This window comes from Protopterus annectens, chromosome 8.part0 (assembly GCF_019279795.1).
Source record: "Protopterus annectens isolate FY-2018-M chromosome 8.part0, PAN1.0, whole genome shotgun sequence".
NCBI classification, from domain to species: Eukaryota; Metazoa; Chordata; order Ceratodontiformes; family Protopteridae; genus Protopterus; species Protopterus annectens.
Window position 1 is genome coordinate 1,781,865,190 of NC_056741.1, and position 22,647 is coordinate 1,781,887,836.

At 41.0% G+C, this 22,647-nt stretch overlaps 1 protein-coding gene across 1 annotated transcript in view; it reads right to left on the reverse strand.

The window, feature by feature from the left end:
• COQ9 (coenzyme Q9) overlaps window positions 1-22,647 on the reverse strand; it is a 399,687-nt gene that overhangs the window by 39,337 nt on the left and 337,703 nt on the right. Inside the window, exon 8 of the mRNA XM_044081281.1 lies at window positions 11,165-11,218. Coding sequence (XP_043937216.1) covers window positions 11,165-11,218 — 54 coding nt within the window. The remainder of the gene's footprint in view (window positions 1-11,164; window positions 11,219-22,647) is intronic.

The window sequence follows — 22,647 nt, forward strand, 5'->3', positions numbered from 1 at the left end:
GCATAGACTTAGCCTTGTCTTCCATTTTCTTTAAGACTGCCTCCACAGGTGAACCAAACAACACATCAGACTGTAAAGGAGCATCTAAAATCCTTGTCTTAACATGTTCAGATAAATTCTGATCCCTCAGCCAGGCGAACTGACCCAGTGGCAGCCACCCTAGACGAGGCCTGTACAGCATCAAAACCACATTGTAAAGAATGCATACCCACCTGTTCAGAAACATGTACCAAATCTTGTAATTCTTTACACTCAATACCTTCCGCCAGAGCATCTACCTTAGACTTCAGTTGAGAAAGTAGATAGTTTTGATATTTCAACATGTGAAACTGGCAATTCAAAGCCCTCATAGCTAAGGTGGAAGAAGTATAGACTTTCTTTCCCCATCTATCCAAAGCTCTGGCCTCTTTATCTGGAGGAACCGGATTTTTTACAACAGAGGCCTTGACAGTCCCTGACTAACAGTTTCTGGGTCCGCCCTAGGACTCTTATAAAGATATTTATGAGCTTCAGGCACCCTGTAATACCTATCCGGTTTAACAGGAGCAGGAGGCAAAGAATCAGGATTAAGTGAAGCCTAACACATCTTCCACAACATCCAGAACAGGAGGTATAGCCAAAGGCCTATGCTGGGGTAAAAGCAAAAATTCCCTAAGCCTATTCCTGGAATCAGAGAAGTCCTGACTTTCCCACTTAAAATGTTCCCTCATGGAATGAAGAGTCTCTGAAAAGAAAAATCCTCTGGAGGAGGCAGAAGGAGTAGAATCATCCACATCAGAATCAGAATAAGGAGAATACTCCTGCAAGTCTTCAGCAAGACTCTGAAACATCCGAAGCCTGCTCAAAACTCCCCAACTCTGGTTCCACCCTAGGCCTCTTATCAGGAGGGCAAAGAACCTCTAATCAAAGTAATTAAATCTTCTGCCATTTTAAGCATGTGCTTCTTGGGCACAGATCCTGATGAACTAGGAGTGACACCAACAGAAGCTAAACCTGGCCTGCCTCTGGGAGAAGCCTTGGAAACAGATGGAGAGGGCCTAACCACCCTAGGAAGGGAGGGAGTACAGTAACCTGAGAAGCCCCTTCAGCCTGACCTGCCTCCTGAGAGGCCACATCCTGCAATAACAAAGTCTCCCCTGGGACTCCAGAGAAACCTCCCGCGGAACCACGGTTCCACCGACACCTCTAAAGAACCGTGTCCGGTAATGACGACTCTCCTTGCCTGGGTTTAGCTGCTTTGTCTTTGCGCTTCTTGAAAGCGCGCGAGCATCCGACGGCATATTATAATTGCACCGCTTCCGAAGACCAACCTGGCACAATCTAACCTTGCTCAGGACCCAAACAAGGAATACACAAAGTATGATAATCTCTATATCTGTTTCCCACAAGAAATACAGTTATTCACTTTTTCTGACATCCGGTAAACCACTGAGGCAAGAAAAACTAAAATATTCCCCACGGGTACTTAGCCAACTTTGACTCTGTCTGAAACTCCGAATTAAAAATTTTCAGAGCGAACGGCACTTGCAACGCTGCTTCTGCATCGGACCATGCGGCAAAAAAGACTGAGGATATGACGTCGGTCATGCGCATTTGTACCCTGACGTTCTGATGTCAGTCTTAAGCGCCTTGACCGACGTCAGCCTAATACTTTGATATTCGGGCCGACCGAGGACAGCGGACTACCCAAGTGTAAGGACTGCAGCAATGTGAGATGAAGAACATCGTGTCCAACTGAGTATTCCTGGACTGAGAAAACATATGACAAGTATAAGCAGTGTTCAGATTCTCAAGACTGGGTTTCCAGTGGGAGTTGGGGGCTATATCAGCATTCAGCTCTGAGCCCACTGCTACTCATACTGGTGACAGATCACGTCAGCAAAAAGATCAGACTGGAGAGATCAAGAAAGCTACTATATGCAGATGATGTGGCATTACTTGTAAACTCTGAACAGGATCTTCAGCAAATGGAGAAGTGGAATGCAAAACTAAAGGCACGTGATAAAACAATGTAGAGACAAGACAGATGGCATGGCAGCAAATTGGGGAAATTAGGGAAATCCAAAGAAGCTGAAAAGTGAGACAGAAGGGAAAATAGTGCAGCAGTAACAACTTTGATCATCTGGGAGGGCTGGCTGAGAAGGGTAGTCTGACTGAGGAAGTCAAAACTAGAATCAGAGGTACTGCAGCCAACTGGCACAAAGTGTCAGAGGTACTGCGTGAAAGAAGAATACCAAAGAAGTTGAAAAGGTGTACAAGCTCACCTCTGGAACTCCCTGCCACCACTTATTCGTACTACTGACAACCACTCTACCTTTAAGATCCTGCTTCATTCCCAACTCAAAACCCTCTGGGAATGCTTCTGCTCTCATCCCACATGACTCGCCTCTTTTTTTCCCCATTTCTCACATTCCTTTACTTCTCTCTTCTCTTCATCATACTGAGCTTCTCTGACTACCATCTTAATTTTTCTCATTTACTCCTACTCTTGCTCTACTTTTTTTCTTATTATTATTGTTTCACCCTTCTTAGATTCAGTAATTAACATCTCGTCACCCTATACTACTTTAACTCTGCTAAGACCGTGTAAAACTGTAATGTCAACCCTGTGTTATTTCACATTGTAACAAATCTAGCAGGAATTTGCACTAATGGACTTTTCTTATTTTAATTGAGTTATTTACGTGTGTGTGTGTAATTTTACCTTTTGCTTTTTTGATTGCATTTTCACTGCAATCGTGGATTTTTTGTCATGTTGTGCAATACCATCTTTGTTCAATAGTATTACATAAATGTAAATGCATGGTCTTCATATTATATTGTTCATGGAGCTTTTCTCCCCGGGACTCCATTGAAAATGGGCTCTTCTTGGCCCAACGGACTATCCCGGTAAACAAACTGTAAAATAAAAATAAAATAAATAAATACAAAACAGTGATGTGACGAATACTTTGGTATGGTGCTAAGACATGGGCAGCTAAGGCAGAGCAGTTGAGGAAGCTAGAAGTGATGGAAATGAAGTGCCTGACATGACTGCTAAGATGCACACTATGGGACAGATGAAGAAATGACATCAGAACAAAAAACAAAGCAACTCCAACTACACAGATTAAAGAGAAAGTACAGCTGTGTAAGAACTTACCATAACATTATATGTACTACTGATCAATAGCGGAATTCATAACAGATGGGTTGTCATTCGCTGACGTCCAACTGGAGTACCAAAGCTTTACCTTCCCGAGGGCATACGTCAGGACAGTGACCTCAGCTCAGTGAAAAAGAGGTACATCAGAAATACACAGAAAAATGGGTACATGAGACATACACAAGAGATCCTCAGAGCATCTCCAAGCCAGTGGCCTGTAGGCAACAGAGAGGAGACTGGTCAGCTAGGAGGAAGATTTGTTCAAACAAGCAAGGACCCCCCCCCCCCAAGAAAAGGCATAAATGTGTGCACGTGTGTGTGTGTGTGTAAGAGAACGGGGAGAAGTAAGCTGGGAAGGAATACTGCAACAACGAACAGTAAGACATGTACTGTTATTATAAGATCTTACATAACTGTACTGCATCCTGACTGAAATGACTGCTGCAGTATTCATAATAGATGTGGGATTCTCAGAGCTGTAGAGAGAAGGATGGAAGGCTAAAATGAGGAAAAAGAATCCAGGAGACCAGACATGACAGATCTGACAAAAAGCTACCGTGGACTTAAGAGTAGGCATCAATCATAGTGTTAAGTGAAGGAATGGATGGAAGACCAGGTGGCAGCTTCTAAAATGGACCTGGCATCTACCCCTTTGTATAAAGCACTATACAAGGTCACTGCCTAATTGGTATCTGCATTTGGGCAGGAAGACAAAGTTTTTCCATGATGTAAACAGCAGAAGGAGATTGCCTTTGGAAATCCAGGATGCAACAGTGCAGAAACTGACTGACCAAACTTGGCTTCCATTAAGGATACAAACAACTGATTTGCTTTCCTTACGTCCTTAGTTTTATCCAGGTAAAACCTTAATTGCCTGTGAATGTCTAGCGAGTGAAAGATTCTTTCCCCCCTGTTTGGGGGATTGGGAAAGAAAGTTAGCAGGTTGATGGCCTGGTTGGGAGTCAACTTGTTAACTACTTTAGGCATGAACGAATGACTGCTTTTAAGGATCCCCCTGTATTTACGGAAAATGAGTAAAGGCAGAATGGCCATAAGTACATGAAGTTCAGAAACGCTATGAACCAAATTTAGGGCCAGAAATAGAATGGTTTTCAGTGTGCAGAATTTTAAGATGGCAAAAGCAGCAAGCTCAAAGGAGGGTAAAACATGCTTTTCCAGCACAAAGTTAAAATCCCATTACAGAGTGATAGGCTTCCTTGGAGGTTTAAGTTGCAGGGTCCCCTCCTCAGATAGGTACTGAAGTAAAGTGGAAGCATCTGATAAGAGGTGTTGTAGCCGTGTTTATGGCTGTATACAATTTCCTGGTATTGGGTTTCCTTGCTTCTTGCAAAACCTGAATCACCTCTTCAGAGAAGAACTGCCTTTTATGGATTAAAATCCTATCATCCAGAGTGAGAGCGGACAGACTGGGATGAAGAAGCTGCCTTTCCTGTTGAGTGATGAGATCTAGCTGTATAGGGATTTTCCAGAAATTTCACTTTGACAATTAACAGGAAAGGAAAGCAGTGCTGTCTTGGCCAGAAGAGGAAGTTCTGGAGAGTCCTTCTGTACCTTGAGCAGGAGTCTTGGAAGCAGAGGCAGAGGAGGGTATGTACAAAGAAACTTCTCTGTCCACTAAAATGAGAAGTCATCTGCCTTCCAGGCAAGTTGGAGGCAGGTTCCTGGTACAGAAAAGAGGAAGTGTCCTGGGGAGGCAAAATCATCTATCTGTGATGTGCCCCAACAGACCATGATAACTTTGAAGACCTGCCTGTCCAGAGTCATTTGTGAGGTCTTCAATGTCCCCGCTTAAAAAGTTTATTTTTCTGGAGAGGGAATGTATGCTGAAGTGAGGGTCACCATTCATGTAGGAGGCTATACGTACAGGCTGTACCAACCTGCCCAGGGGATAGGATCTTGCGCCTCCCTGATTGTTTATGTACTATCACTTTGGTGCTGTCTGCGTACAACAGCAGAATGAATGCCTTCCAGAGGTGTGAGAAGGCCTGCAGAAATGTTCTCACTTCTTTCAGGTTGATGTGGTCCTTTAAAAGCAGGAAGGTCCGATTCCCTTGTACTTTGTGGGTTCCTATCCAAGTGCTCCATACTCTGTCGGAGGAGTCTGTGAAAAGAACCTGGTTGTGGGGGGCTGGACTGAATGGGATGAGAGTGACCTGATTGCTCCACCAAACAAGTTCCTACTTGATGCAGGGCAGAAGAGGAATCCGGTCATCAAGAAGATGCGAGTGTTGGGAACCACACCAATTTTAGATACCACTGTATTTTTCTCATGTGTAGTTTGGTAAGGAGGGGCATAGGGATAGCGGCAGCCATGAGCTCCAGAGCTCTGAGGATCTCTCAAGTTGCAAAGAGTATCTGCATACTGCATCTTGAAATATTTGGGTAGAGTGGTGTCTTTCTCCTAAGGGAGACAGGCATGCATTCTGGTAGTGTCCAGTCTACAGTCCAAAAAGACCAAAGTCCTGGGTGGGACCGAGATGTGATTTTTTTTTTTTTTGAGACTGATAGTGAACCCCAGAAGAGTAAGGAGATGTACTATGCAATGAAGATGCATGAGGAGGGTGTCCTTGGACACAGCCTGAATTAAGAGGTTGTCCAGGTAAGGAAAGATATGCATGTCCTGAGTACTGCAAAGAAAAAAAACAAAAAAAAAAAAAACAAAAAAAAAAACACCGTTTCCAAACACTTTGTGAAAACCCTTGGAGTTGTAAAAAGAACAAAGGGAAAGAAGTAAACTGAAAACGTCATGATCAAATAAAGAACCTGAGTAATTTCCTGCAAGGTGAGCTGATAGGAAAATGCAGATAGGGTTCCTACTAAATGATCGAAGACGCATTCTTTCGAATGCATCTTGATTGAACTTGAAAGCATGAAAAGGCAAAATAGCAAAGTGGCATATAAGTGAATTCTTTCCCTGGGAAAGAAATCTCTTGGCCGCTTCCGTTACTTTGCTGTATTCATGACTGTAGTGCGATCTTGGAGTTGGTATATTTAAGTAGGGGGTGTGGGGGGCACAGCCCCTCACATCTGGGGGTGGGGTGGGGGCACAGCCCCCCACTTAACTAATGTTTAATTTTTTTTTTTTTTGTGGAACAGCGATTTTTTTTTTTACAAAGTGTTCGAGATTGTAAGCTAAAAGCTTACGTGGGTTCGATAAATCATCACTCGCTTTTTTTTTTAAGCTTTCGATGATTTAACATAGACCCATGCAGATAGGTCTCCTTTAGATTTGCAGATGCCAGAGGAAGAAGGAAAGGCAGGACAGTGTGTGCAAAGATAGCATTTTGAAAGTGGGGACCTCTCCACTGTCCCTCCTTTTTTGGAAGAAATATTCTTAAATAGAAACCTTTTCCTATGAAGGTTAAAGGGATCTTCTTTATGGTGCCCTATGTTGTAAGTCTCAAATGACAGGGTCTAGAAGATGAACCTGGTGGGGAGGAGGTAGAGGCAACCCTATTTGAGAGAGAATGCTTTCCCACTTCATGGCATTGCCTTCCGTGATACTAGTCAGGACCCATTTGTCTGAGGTCACAGTTTCCTAGAATGGGGAGACTTGTCTTTTTGAGAAGGGGTGAAGGGGCTGGGGACGGGGAAGTAGAGGGAGAGAAGATAGTCAGAGGGGTCTGCTACCAAACTGAGGCCTCCCTATGGGGCTTGTCTGGAAATCTCTTTTTAGGAGTTTTCCATGGTCTGTGAGAGGGTCTTGAGTTTCTGTTAACAAAGGACTTACAGAAGTACAGGCAAACACAGGAAGACTATGGCTAACCAAGTTCGCTGATGACTGCAAACTGGGAGCCATAAATGACTCTCCGGCTAACACGGACATCCTCCAAAAGGGCCTTACTGAGATGGACGCGGTGTCAAAGTCATGGCCTCAAGCTAAATGCCAAAAAAATGCATAGTCAGCCCATTTGGGAAAAACAAAACACCCACGAATTACTACATAGGTGGCAGCCCCCTTAACACAGAAGAGATAATAAGAGATCTGGGGACCCAGGTAGATAGTAATCTCTCCTTTGACAACCATATTGCCAAAGTAGTTAGGAAATCCTTTTATGTGGCCCATCTAATTACTAAAGGGTTCGCATCTAGAAATAAAGAGGTTATAGTGCTCCTCTACTCGTCACTCATTAGACCCATCATAAAGTACAATGCCCCATTTGGGATGTACCTCACAAGACATTTCCAACAGCTGGAAAGACTACAAAAGTACCTCACCAAGAGGATTATTGGTCTCAAACATATGTCTTATGCAGCCCGACTGAAAAAACTCCGGCTGTACTCAGTGGCATACCGCCTACTCAGAGGTGATCTCTGCCTGACTTACAAAGCCATGTCCAACTCAGAATTGATGGACATGCTCCACCTAAAGAAATCCAAGTCACTGCGAGCCACGCACTCTAGTGAGCTAAACCTCGCCACAACAATAAATAGAACAGGCTGGAGGGTAGATTCCTGTCAGAGACTCCCCATGCTTTGAAACAAAATTCCAAATTACATCAGGCAGAGACCCTCACTAATACTCTTCAAAAGAAACCTTGATTAGTGGATGGGTAACAGAAAATACACCCCTGGGATCACTTCATTGGCTCTGCTTGACAGAGGATCAGTTAATTAATCAATGGGGCGGCGAAAGCAGACACACTCTGGCTAGGTTTATAAATGCCCTCAGGCAGATAGCCTAGTACCTACATATGAACCTACCTAAGTAGATTTGGTAGTACCTTGAAAAAAATGGGTGGCCTGTGGGTCAAACAAGAGGTTACTGCCCAGAGGAAAGTCTAAAGGTTTTGATTTGAAGTCTTCACAAACAGGCTGACCTCACAGTGAGGCTTACAGCTTGATAACTGAGCCAGTGGCAGCTGCCCTGGAAGAGGCATCCACAGCAATGTAGCTGCGTTTAATACTATGTCTGGCTATTTGTGAAGTCTGGGCCACTAGGGTCTGCACATGCTGTTTAGATTCTGGCATCTCAGGCTCTGTGATGGCCTTACTCAAGGACTGTAGCACAGAGAGCAAGTATTTGCTCATTTGAGTTTGGTAGTTAATGGCTCTGAAAGCTACAGTGGAGGATCTGTACACTTTTTTTTACCACATTTATTTACTGCTCTACTGTCCTGGTCAGTGGGAAGTACATTATCACTGGGAAACAGCTTGGAGGGCTTATCCATGGCTAGGGAGACTGCAGCCAGGTCAGCCACAGGATTTTTGTATAGGTACTTTGGTTTATCAGGGACTTTATAGAACCGGTCTGGTCTTTGCGGAGCTGGAAATTGAAAATCAGGTTTTGAGGAAGTGGCTTGAAAGGCATTCAAGTATGCCTCTGCACATCTCCAAGAGAATGCAGTACCTGTTTTGGACCTCTGACATCCATTTAAATTGCCATTTGAAATGCTTCATCATATTTTGAAAGGTTGTTCAGAATGAAGCCTCTTCCAAGGGGGGATCAGGAGAGAGAAAATGGGTTTATATTAAATCATCGAATGCCTAGAAAAGCGAACGATGATTTATCGATCCCATGTAAGCGAAAGCTTACAAACTCGAACGGTTAGAACAGCGATTTTTTTCCAAGGGAAAAAAATCACTCTTCCAAAAACAAACAAAAAAAATAAATAAATAAACACTTAAAACAAAGTGGGGGGGGGCTTCACCCCCCACATCCTCCCTACTTAAATATACCAACTCCGGGATTGCACTACAGTGACGAAAGCGGCAAAGTAATTGACGCTGCCAAGCCATTTCTTTCCCAGGGAAAGAATTCTCTTATATGCTGCTTTGTCATTTTGCCTTTTCGTCTTTTCAAGTTCGACCAAAATGCATTCAAAAGAATCCGTCTTCGGTCATCTAATAGGAACCAGAGAAAATCTCTCATTTGAAGAGAGCTGTTCTGGAAAATAATGTTGTGATTAGTCCAAAGAATGGTCAGAATCAGCATCTGGTTCCTCTTCAAAGGAGGAAGAATCCAATGCCTGTCTTTGTGGAGTGGCTTGTGTAAGCTGGGCCACAAAAAAATGGAGGTCTCAGGGATATAATGGCTTTTAATAACCCCCAAGAAATATCTATCCATTCCTTTTTTCTAGAAGCAGTAGGAGACGTCATGTGCTTAAGTTTTTGTTTCTTCTTTTTAGGTATACCATCCACCTGTAAGAGTTTACGAGGTTTGGAACCATGGTGCATTTTAAGTATTCCTGGAACCTCTTCCCATACTCAAGTCCGAGTGATTTTGTATAGGCCCTAAGAAATAATGAGACATAGGAGTATTCAGTCTGCAGGGCCTCAGGAGCTACACTGGCTTCTGGCAGGGACATCGTGGTGGGCTTTTGATATAAACTTTGATGTACAATGGGTTCAAATTCCTAAGCAGGCAAGTCCAATTTGGAGACAATGGAAGATGAGTCCTATCTAAGCCTATTAAGTTTCTTCTTAGGAAAAAGGCTAACATCTGCAGCCAGGGATTCTGACACAGTAGAGTAGGCTAAGCATTTGAGGTGCTCGGTGTCGAGAAAGATATTAAGACTGGAAAGCCTCAACCTGAGGGTTTTAGGAACAAATGACTGACAAATGAAACACGATATGTAGTTGTGTTTGGGGCCTAGACAGAAAAGGAACTTCGTTTGGGGCCTAGACAGAAAAGGAACTTCGTTTGAAAGTCCTTGTAAGTAATTTGTCTAATGCACATGCACTTACCCCTCCTAGCTGACATCTAATAACAATAGACATACAATTAAAAGGTTACAAAGGAAGGATCCTCAATGGGGGCACTCATCTGACACAGTCAAGAGAAGCTACACTACCAAATGAGTAACATTCCGTCAGGTACAGGACCTGTGTTCAGGCTGGTGGCAAGACAGTCTAAGGATCTTGCATATATGTCTATGTACCCCTCTACTGATGAGTTAAGGTCACTCCTCAGACGTACATCCTCAGCCATTCGAGATATTGACATTTCGTTGCATATGTGTCGGCGTAAGGGCATTCGATAAACTGCCATGTCGACATGGGAATATAGACCCACTAAATCTATGATGCGCGAGTATGATACCAAGAATGAGCTGAAGAGGATGCTTCTGAACAGAAAACAAAGTCCAGCTGTAAAAACTGCAGGCTCATAAGTATGACTGACTGTATTTTGAAAGGTACAATAAAGTGGCAAGATTGTTGCACTGGGATTATGCAAACATTACAATACAAAGGTAGTTCAGGAACATGAGCCACAAAGCATTACCAAACAAGTGATGAAGTTCAGATCACATGGAATCACCCAATACTAACATTTATGAAAACAGAAGCAAGACAACTAGATACAATAATCCAAGATAAAAAAAGACAGCAACTATAGTGTCTTACATACGGAGAGGGACAAAATCATAAAATACCAAGATCTGCAAGCAGAAACGAGGGCAATATGGTAGAAAGATAGCCAGAGACTCAACTGCAGTAGGAGCAACAGGACTGATGAGATATAATTTACAATTGTAAATATGCTACTAATACATGTCACTATCTTAACTGCAGGAGGAAAAACATTTGGATACACTGTAGGTATTGAGAAGAGCAGTTTCAGCAAACACCATAGAATAAAGTAATAGCAATTTCTTGAAACCTAAATCATACTGACTAAGGAATGTGGTCCATTCTTGGCATGGTAGAAACAAAGCAACTGGAGAAATTAGAAAAAAAAAAACAACAACAAAAGAGAATATGTATCAATGAAAACACAAACACATTTTGCTTGAGAAATGAATGAGGGAGTCTTAAATTTTTATAGAACACAGGTACAATAATTGGGGGAAGGGAGACCCTTGAAATCCTCAAAATCATAAAAACAAACTATGCTAAAACAGCCCTCACAAAACACTGTATAAAGCTACCATAGTACAATAAAATTCAAAGCTGCTATGATGTGCTAGATCCTGGCTAGACGGAGACTTTTTCTGGATGTTCACTACTAATTTCAAAAAATGTAATTAATGTACTTAGAAAAGCAATCAAACTTACTGTGACAGCAGCTCCCATCAAGCCCTGTGCAACTGCTTCCCCTGTTGACTTAGCCTGAAAAAATAAAAGTTAAACCAATGTCAGACACGTTTGTTTTCTAGGCTTTCCATAAGACAGTCCACACTAATGGCAGTTACATTCAGTGACAATGCTTTGTACTATACAGGCAGCAATACTTGCTAGAGAAACAAACTGTGCGTTTCCATACTCAAAACAATTTATATCAAGACATGAAAACCACTACAGTGCCCTCTTCACAGAGAAACCCTACAAGTGCTGCATCTTCCTTTTCCAAACACTCTCTCAAGTAGCTAGTTTTTTCTCATGTTCTCAGTATTTTGTTCTAGGAAACGGCTCAAAATATCCTGATAAGGGTCACAGCCAGCTCCAATTCACAGTTCTTAAACCTCTTCAAATGTAGGGGAACTGCAAGCACAGAAATGGCAATGAGAATATACACTTTGGGACTTCTGCTATATTTAACATCAAGGGACTTGGGGTGAGAAGACAAAACACAATGAAAAGAAAGTCAGTCAACTCTTTCGATGAAATGGCTGTTTGTGAATTGAGCTAGAACTCCTCTCTCTTGCATATGGTTAAATGGCTTGCCCTATTATGTCTGTGCTGTGGCAATGATCATGTGTCAAATCTCAGTGCTCACCTCTGCTTCAAATATGGCCCACAAAATTAGTCTGTATGTCACTGTGCAAACTGAATGAACAACACTGGAACTCTTAACAGTGAGTCATCTTTTGTCCTACTGCCATGGAACAAGTTATTTATTTACCGGGTAATGTCCACTGGACAAGAAGTCCTTTTTCAGTGGAGACCCGGGGAGAAAAGCTCCAATGAATGTAATTAAATGTAATTAATGCATCCTTAAAACCTGAGACTCTGGGGTTTCCCATCTCCTCAGCTATGTCTTTTCTACTTAAAAGCCACCATAGTTTGCCAATTATTTAAACTTTGTTACCCAAAAGCGTGGACTTAAGATCCTTTTTTCAACCATGACCAGAGTCAAAAAGTATACAAAAAGATGATGCAAGACTATTACAATATGGTACACAAATTTTTAAACATATGTTATCAGGGTTGAGTGGGGAGAGAAAAAATATGACTGTGTTCCACATATCACATCTACCCCTCCATGGCCACTTCAATAGCTTCTTACTAGAGAATCCAAGATGCTACCCTTCACTGCCTCCCATCCCTTTTCAGGGAGATAATCTTTCAGTGAAATTCCCAAAGTGAGGCAGAAAAGACTTATACAGAGCCACAGTTCCACAGCCATCATTCTGTAGTGGTGGTGATTTCAAACCTGGAGAAGTAAAGTACAATGATGTCAGCATGGCCATCATGCCACCTTGAAATGCTGTGCTGCAAGACCTCCAAGTCACCATCAGAGGTCACAGAGGAAGGCATCCGGATGCCCCATGGGACAGAAGTGTTGGCTAGTGGCTGCTTCACCTTATTCTCGCCTCAGCTAACCCTAATTGTGGGCTAAGCCCTCTCTCAAACTCTGACAATTCCAGTGATAATGCCCTGCCTCTCTGCTATTGTGTTAGCAGTCAGCAAAATAATACATACATTTTACAACTGCAACAACACTGTACAACACGTTAGCACATACAATTATTTTTGTACAGTTCTACAGTCATAAATGTCTTTTAGAGACTCGTATATAAGCAGACACAGTAAAGTGAGAAATGTGAACAGAAAAGTATTGGATGCTAACTTAGTTCATGGAAACAACTACACTCATTTTCATTCTTACAGCAAGCTAGCAACTCTTCTTTGAATACAGAGTAGACTGCTTGAGCTCGTAATACTGCTAGGAAGAAAAGCTTACAAAGCTGTGCTGACATCAGAGAAGGAAGTTTCCTAGAAAGATAAGGATGGTGCTTATCAGCAGTTGACCTCAGGGTAATGAACTTGGTGCTAACTTAGAGCACAGAGTGGGACAATATCTATCATGAAGTAGCTTAAATGAGAGACAGTTACCTTTGAGATTAGCTCTAGAAGTTATTCATAATCAGATGACTGTTTGTGTAGAACTCGACAGAGTATTACATAACATTCTACTGGCAGCAGTTTGTATGTCTGAAATGTTTTAGGAGGAGTTGCAGGCAGTGACTGCAGGCACTACTGTAGTTTAGAAATAAGCACATTAATGCCTATAAGCTTTCCTTGGTTCAAAAGTCAAAAGGTATCACTATAAGTGACTTAACTAGTGGTCACTATGGAAAGAAAATTACAGTTGCTGGACTGGATGAATGTTAATTTCTGATAAGATACTGAGGAGTATTAGAAAGCTGTACACTAAAAAGTTTTTTGGGGGTATTCCAAATACTGTGGATGAGGACTTGACACCATTACTGTTTAAGTTACAGCTATAAACCATTCCAAAGGGAAATAAAACTACACTAAAGTTTTTTTCCCTGAAGGTTAGGAAGTGATAGGCTTGAGGCAAGAATGACCATGTGGTTATCAAATGGTGCAGCTTAGGAAAAGATTAGAAGTAAGGTGGTTTATAATTATGGAAAACAAATTTCATTTTTATACATTTCATTACTATAAAGTGCATTTGCTTTTCCTTAGCGTAGCTGCTGCTAATGTGTTCTGAAATCACCTTAAACTGTGTGTTCCTTATTGCTGGCTAGTCTGCCAAAGAATCACCTTATAATTACTTGTTGCTAGTTATTTGGTTAGTGACTGGTATAGTACCGATCCCACTTTTGGCTAACTGTGTTTTTACATTAAAAAGACTGGAACTGCACTTCTAGTGGAGTAGAAAGGCAGCCTGGTCTCTCTGGTTTGGGAAACAGATATGGAGGCTTAAAGTGAGATTGTTTTATTGGTCACAAGGCTACTGAGTTGGTTTGGTCAATTTTCTGGGCATCTATAAATTTCTCTGTTCATCACACGGAAGAGTTTAGCAGTACCTCGTACAGATGCAGGCACTTAGAAACTAAATTTTCCCTATGAAACTTTCCCTTTAACTTTACCCATTACCTAATCGCATAATTAGCAACTTATTTGCACACTATGAAGTACGGCCACATAAATTTAGTCATACGTAACCTAGCTTAGATCCTACCCTTACAATATCCAGGTTAGCCTGCAGTAAACCCCTGCAGGACCACACCTTTGTATAGTTCACTTAAAGGCCCAACACTTTGAATGGACACATTCTCAATTTCTCCACCACCAGCTTGGCAGATACTGGCATCCTAAGATAATGTGAGAATTGCTCCATGTTCACAGACAATCGACCGATCTTTAAAGAAATGGATGCAATTTGTAAAAGATGTAATTACACAATGTTAGTGGAGGCAAGGCTCTCGCACAAAAGCAGTCAAAACAACAATCAGGTTGTCAGTAATGTAAGCATTATATCCATCACATACAGTACTGACCCAACACATAGACTAATATATGCAAAGACATTTAAAAAGCAGCCCTCCTAAATCCCAAAAACCTCCTAGACATTCTTCCTACAAAAAGAATTCTCTGCAACCCAAAAAGCACTCCACCAAAACACCACCCAACATAACACACACAGCCACAACCTTTGAAGCCTCAACTACAAAGCCTAAAGGCAAGCTAACACTTACCCAAAATTACCCAATTTTCCACTCAAAGGAGACTCCACTGAATAAAAAGAGAAAATCACTGTCAGTTTGCTCTCAGGGGTCAGAATCCACCAAATCACTCAGCAAATGTCAGCTCACCCATTCTGAGAGGAGAGGGGTTCTACATGAGATCAAGCACCACCTGTGCCTCCCTACCAGATAATCACAGAGCAGATAGCTAATGAATTCAGCATATCGAGGAGGGGTGAGAGAGGTAACTGATATGTGCACTGATGTGCATGTCAAGCAGCTCCTCCCATTTAGTGCATACAAAAAATTCCCCAGCACACTAAGCCAGAGGACACTGCTCCATGTTTCTTCTCCCGTTCCAAATCAAATGCCAGCTCACCCATTCTGAGAGGGGAGGGGTTCTACATGATATCAAGCACCGCCTGTGCCCCCCTCCCAGATAATCACACAGCATGTTTCAAATAGAGTTCTTTATCACATAATCATAAATAATAACTTGCATTAATTAAAAAACACTCCCAGCTTATAAAACTGAAATACTTATTAAAAAATAAAAAAGTAAAATAATTCACAACAAATCCTTTGTTCATAACCAACACTTTAGTCTATGAAGAACTGCTGTCAAACACTTTGGTTCCTGTGGTTAGTAAGATGCCAAGAAGTAAACAGCAGAAAAAAGTCTCAACACATGCACCCCAATAAATCCTACAGTCTCCAAATCTAATAGCAGGCATTGGAGGTTGAGGAGGATATGCCCTCTCAAATGGGAATTCCTTGTATAATACATCCCAAAACACCTGAACTCCATTACATTTTAAGGCAATATACTTGCCTTCCTCTGCAATGCATCCTTGCCTATAGCACATCCTTTCTGCCAAAGTTTGATATATCTTACATAGTAAGGATAGCCACCACAAAAGTCAAGACTTTTCTGGCATCCCTTGTATCAAATTCTTGTTTTAATTTGCTTTCTTGTGCTCTTCTCTTAACATGCCCATATTCATAACAAAGTCATGTTTTTTTTAATACTCCACCAAGGCAAGTAAACTTATTTCCATTGATATATCCAATATTGAAATAATTTAATTTCCACTTCCCTACTAAATTTTACATCTTTCCTTGACCATAACTATTCCCAAAATTATTGATATTTTTAAATAGAAAACTGGTTTATAAATCTGTGTCCCTCTTTATCATGCTTTGCAACACATACCCAACTTTTGTTGTAAACAATATTCCTTTTGATAGGTTTTAATCATGAACCTCAAAAAATGAAAGTCTGATATTTATTTTACCCTTTCCTTAAGGGGAAATAAAAAAAAAACTGCCAGCTACATAATCAACTAGCCCCAAAGTTAATCTTTCTTTCAAAAAGGCCATTTTGACGGTTTTCCAAAAGTTAATGGTGTCCTCCTTTTTTCAGCTGCTCCCATTAGGGGTCGCCACAGCAGATCAACTGTTTCCATTTCTTCCTGTCCTCTGCATCTTGCTCTGTCACACCAACCACCTGCATGTCCTCTCTCACCACATCCATAAACCTTATCTTAGGCCTTCCTCTTTTCCTGTTACCTGGCAGCTTCATCCTTAGCATCATTTTCCCAATATACTCTGCATCCCTCCTCAGCACCTGTCCAAACCAACGTAATCTTGCCTCTCTGGCTTTGTCTCCAAACCTTCCAACCTGGGCTGACCCTCTAATATACTTATTCCTAATCCTGTCCATCCTAGTCACACCCAGTGCAAATCTTAATATCGTCAACTCTGCCACGTCAAGCTCTGACTCCTGCCTTTTTGCCAATGCCACTGTCTCCAACCCGTATAACACAGCTGGTCTCACTACCCCTCTTGTAGACCTTCCCTTTTACTCTTAATGGTGTCCTTCATTTTGAAAAACATTCTCCACCAAAAGTAAGGCCTTCAGCATTTATTTCCAATAAAGTTAATTCTAAACCTGGTATCACGATGCTCATACCAAATATTCTCATTAATTGTAATTCCACTTTCTCTAAGATTCTTTCCTTTCTCTCATATAAATACATCAATAACTGTTTATTCCCAGAAAATGAAAGTTGTGCACTCACCATAACAATAGATATGTGTTGTCTTGTTCCGTTCCTTCTTCAACAGATGGGCCTTTCGATCTGACCTCTGATCCAAATTTGGCCACTCAAGACTTTGGAGCCAAAGCTCAAGATCCTCCCCTTGCCCATAATTCCCTTCTGTCTTGAGCATTTTCTGAGATCAAGTTTGTACCAGAACCTATAAAGGAACTTGTACTCAAATACCAGACTGCATAAACACAGTACTTCACTCATATTCTGCTCTAGAGTTCAAGGAGCATATGAATAGATTCAAGAGATGAGCAGGACAGTTGTACTAGAAACCCAAATGGTAATGATTCCAAAAAGGTAACGGAAGGGGAAATAAGGACTGGAAGTTGAGGAAGGACGGAAACTGACAACACTGGTAGCACAGTTGTGTAAGAACAGACCATCAGTAGCTATCCTATTCATCACTATTGTAGTATTCATAATGAATGGGTCATCACCACTGATGTTTGTCTGGGGAACCAAAGCTTTCACTTCCCAGCTAGGAGGGGCAAAGCATGAAGTGGTATGGAGGCCCTTTCTGTTGTAAGATACTGTTCACAGTATAGGAACAGAGGGAGGAGATAAAGAATGTGACAGTGACATTACAGAAAAAAGAATGTAGAGGCACAGGATGAGAAGTAATACTGCAACACAGATTAGTAGGACATCTACTGTTATGGTAAGTTCTTACACAATTCTGTGTCGTGACTAAAATCACTGCTATAGTATTCATAATGAATGGTCAAGTCCCAGACTGAAGGGGATTGTAAGGATCATCCAAGCTCCTGCTTAGTACACATGCCAACACAGTGTCCTGTGATGGAATGTACGTGGCAACTGGAGACCTGTTTTTCTGGGTGGCTGTCTCCAAGGTGGTCTGTGCTAATCTGCAGTTTGGAAGAGCTGGTTCTTCCTTGTTTATGTGCCACATGACTGTGGTGTTGTCTCGAGACATGGAAAAAGACTTGAAGAGTTTGGATGAGGGCCCTTCACTTCCTTCACGCTGATGTACTCCTTCAGTAGTTCTGCTTGCCATCTGCCGTGAACCCAGTGTTTCCCAGTCCAGGCTCCCCATGGCTCATCCAAGGCATCTGTGTCCATTTCTTGAACTGGAAGTGGTGGGGTGAAGGAAGTCCTGGGCTGACTACAACCTGAAACGAACCACAATAAAGCTCCAATCCAGGAACTCACAATTAAAGAAAATCAAACGATCCTCGACCACTGGAAAGCTGGAACCAGCAATAAGGCACAGACCAGGAACTTGAGGCAATAAAAAATATATATTTTAATCCAACAAACAAAGCACACCGACTGAGCGCTTTCACCGGTACAACCGGTTTCTTCAGAGTCGTATAATGAATACCCAGCCTGGCTTCCTTTATTTATACTAAATGTCTAATCAACCAATGAAACAATCTATCATTTAAACTCATTGTTTAACTATTATAACTATAAAATGAATCACAACATCTATTACATATAAAAAAAAACTTTCATTTAAAAATTTTTAAGTACATATATATAAACCTAAATTAGTATATATTGTTAAATTTTGTTCTGTAAAACAATATGTTATATATTTATTTATTTATTTGTCCACTTTCAGTATTGGCATGTAAATCAACAAAATTGTCATTTCAGGCAATATAAAATTCAAGGCCATTAGAATCCAAATATCTAAATATTATACTGGTCTAAAGGGTAGTTATATAAATGTGTATTACTATTTGTCCTAATATTAAAATTAATGATAAACATATTTGATAACCTACAAAGATTACTATATGTTATACATTCCCTAAATCTATACATCAAAAAAATGTACATAATATTAATGATAATACTAATATTGTGCTGAATAAATAACACTATGTAGTACTACAAAACTCCTACTAAACCATCACCTAAATGTAGTAACATTTTAATTAATATGCAATGTTATATTCTTTCTTCCCTATTTACCAACAAGGTTCAAATACTTGATGCTTTAAATTTTAACAAAGGTTTCAATGAAATACATTCATTACATACATTTCATTGGTTGATTAGACATTTAGTATAAATAAAGGAAGCCAGGCTGGGTATTCATTATACGACTCTGAAGAAACCGGTTGTACCGGTGAAAGCGCTCAGTCGGTGTGCTTTGTTTGTTGGATTAAAATATATATTTTTTATTGCCTCAAGTTCCTGGTCTGTGCCTTATTGCTGGTTCCAGCTTTCCAGTGGTCGAGGATCGTTTGATTTTCTTTAATTGTGAGTTCCTGACTACAACCTGGTCTCTCCAACATCAAAAGTCCCTCCTTCTACAAGGTCATAGTGGGATTACTATGTCTGGTGGGTGAGAGTGCTGGGAGCAAACTGTTTTCAGGTACCTCTGGATCTGGCTACAGGAAGCATTGGAATAATTGCTGCCATGAATCCTAATATCCTTAGCATTCCTGTTGCACAGCATTGGTTCCATGAGGTCAGGTTGTGAAAGCAGCCTGCAAAGCTCTGCATTTTTTTTCTGAGACAGGTAAGCCTGTTCCTTTATGGTGCTCAGTCTGCAGCCCAAGAAAACTAAGCTCTGAGTTGGTTGTAGGAGGACGTCTTGTAGTGGATGGTGAAATCCAAATGCGAGATGAGGCTGAGGGTTAGTTGAAGGTGCTGCAGGTGTATCCAAGGATAGGAAGCTTGGATTAACAAGTTGTCTAAGTAGGGAAAAGTCTGGATTCCCTATGTTCAACAGAATGTGATTACTGGTGCCACACACTTTGTGAAAACTCTTGGGTCTTTGGAATGCCCAAAAAGGCAAAGCAGTAAACAAAGTGAGATGAACCAATAAAACCGGAGGAATATCCTGCAAGGTGGTGAACTGAAATATGGAGGTAGGCATTGTTTATATCTAGGGATACTAAAAAAGCCTGGAGCAGAATGTACAGATGTAGGGGTGTGTAAGTGAAGCATTTTTAAAGTTGGCATTTTCAGAAAAGAGTTTAGCAGAGAGATATAGTGTGGGTCTCCATTTTCCTTCTTTCATTTGTATATTAGGAAACAGTGTACAGTAAAAAGCCTTTTCCCACAAACTCCTGGGGTACTGGTTCCAATGCGGCTTGCACTTGCAATTCCCGCAAGATGGGTGGAAGCAAGTACATCTGGTTGTGGGGAGGGTGCGGCATGCCATTTAGAGGAGAGACTTCCAACCAGGACATGATGCACCCTTTACTTAAAATCAAACCACCTGCTGGTCTGTGGTAATAATTTCTCAGGTGGAGACTGTGAATTCGTTTTTGTGTGTGAAAGGACCTGGGTGGGGGGAAGGGTGGAGATGAAACTTTGTAGATCGTCGCAGAGACTCGTCTCCAAAAAGAAGCCTCCCGGAAAAGAGGAACCTCTCTGTTGTTTCCCTGAGAATCTCTTTCTGGGGGCCTTCGTGTGTTTCTGGCTTTACCTAGGATCTTCCTCTGGTACCTGGGTGAAGACAGTTAGTAAAAGTTGTCTGCAGTCCTTCATGGTTTTTCCCCTCATCTTGAAGGGTTCTGAAAAGATTGTCTGCCTAAGGTCCAAACAGGAGTTTTCTGTCTAAAGTGGAATCTATCATTTTTAGCTTTTAAGTCTTCAGGTATGGGCTGATTGTGCAACCATGCAATCCATACAGGACAGAACCAGTAACAGCTGCTACGGACAAGGCCTCTACAACATCATGACATTTAATGCTGCATCTGGCTACTTATGTAGCCTTAGTAAGTAAAGACCACATTTGTTTAGAATCAGTCCCTTGTGAATCCACCACTACCTTGTTTATGAAGTTGAAGATAGATATCAAAGTACTTGGTCATTTGGGTTTGATAATTTATAGCTCTGAATACCAAAGAAGAGGAGGTATAAACCTTTTTACTCCACCTATCCATAGCTCTACTAACATCGTCTAGAGGGCCATAAGCATTAGGCAGTAGCTTAGGTTTATCAGAAAAGAGAGACTGCACAGGTGTCTGGCACAGGATTTTTAAACAAGAATTTAAGATTGTCTGGGACTATAAAATTTGTCTGTCCTTTTGGGGGCTGGAGGCGGAGAGTCACGGGCAGTGGAGGTGGCTTGAAAGGCATACAAGACCACTTCTACAACAGAGGGAAACAGGGAAATTGCAGGAGGGTCCATTTCAAAGAGGTTGTAGAATCTTTTCTGAACCTCTAATTTGCCTAGACTCGCATTCAAAATGTTTCATTATGTTTAATATAGTCTTGCCAAAAGAAGCTTCTTCCACTGGAGAGCAAGGAGAAATGGAGTCTTCATCCTCTGAATGGAATTAGTTAGGGGAGTGGATTTGAGATGACTTGGCCAAGTTATGAATTGAATTAGAAGCCTCCTCATTTTCAGAAGATGAACTCACAGCAACCTTTGGAGGGGTATCTGGAGGAGCTGGGAAGAAAAGGATAGTGGCTTCAGGGCACTAATGGCCTTGTACAGGCCTTCAGAAAAGTCTAGTCATTCTCTCTCTATAAGGGGGGGGGGGGTTACATGTTGAGGTTTTTGGTATTTCTTCTTAAGCATGACATCCAACTGAACTAAACAATGGTGGTCCAGATCCAGGATGCCCTACTTAACTAGTATTTGGGAAATGCACTCTGGACCCTAAGAGATCATGATACATGTCTCAGCTTTATCTGTGGGTTCCTCAGTCTTAAGAACCTCCAGCACCATACCAGCCACATACAGCATCTCGGTAGAGGGCTTCTGAGAAAGAACTGGATGTACCATGGGTTCTGAAGCCTTATCAGGTATGTCGGAGACAGGAAAACTAGAGTTTCTCGCCTAGGTCTTTTAAGCTTTGTAAGTGGCAGCGATACGTCTGGGGAAGTGAAATCAACTATCTTGGAGTGGGCCAAACCTTCAAGACACTGGGTTTCCAGAAGTATACTGAGCAAGGGCAAATATGGCTCCAATGTCTTGGGTACAAATGACAAATGGAAAAAGACTTGGGTGTTCAGCTCCCAAGCGGAAAAGGCACTGGGTATGCAAGTTTTGTATGGAATTTGCCTACCGCACTCGCACATATCTATACTAGGTGACACCAGATACCAGTAAGCAAAAACACTTCAAAAAAGCAAATAAAGGTTCCCTAATGGGGGGGTCATTATTTACTTGAAGCAAAGGTACAAGACAAATAGTCTGATGAATACGTAACCTGTGTTTGAGCTAGCGGAGACAGAGTGAGGAATTATACTTATACTCCTGCCTACATACCCCTACAATGAGGAGCTGAGGTCACACTTTGGACATATGATCATTTAAAGTTAAATCTTTAGTACCTTAACCATTCATTATGAATACTGCAACAGTGATTTCAGTCAGGACATCTATCCTTATAGCGAGTGCATAAAACTCGTATCTGATGTTCTCTTCTATCTACATATATATCTTCTATATATACATACATATATATATATATATATACATATATATATATATATATATATATATATATATATATATATATGTATATATATATATATGTATATATATATATATGTATATATATATATATGTATATACATATATATATATATACATATATATATATATACATATATATATATATACATATATATATATATATATATATATATATATATATACATATATATGTATCATTTTAAGTAGAGTTGCTGCTACTGAGATTTGTCTGCATACATCAACTGGACATAAGCTGATTTAAGTATATTTCCTTCATTTTATTGTGGTTGTTATAACTTGGGGACTGATTTCTCAGATCTAGCTCTGTTGAAACTGTCTTGTGTGTGTGTCTGAAGC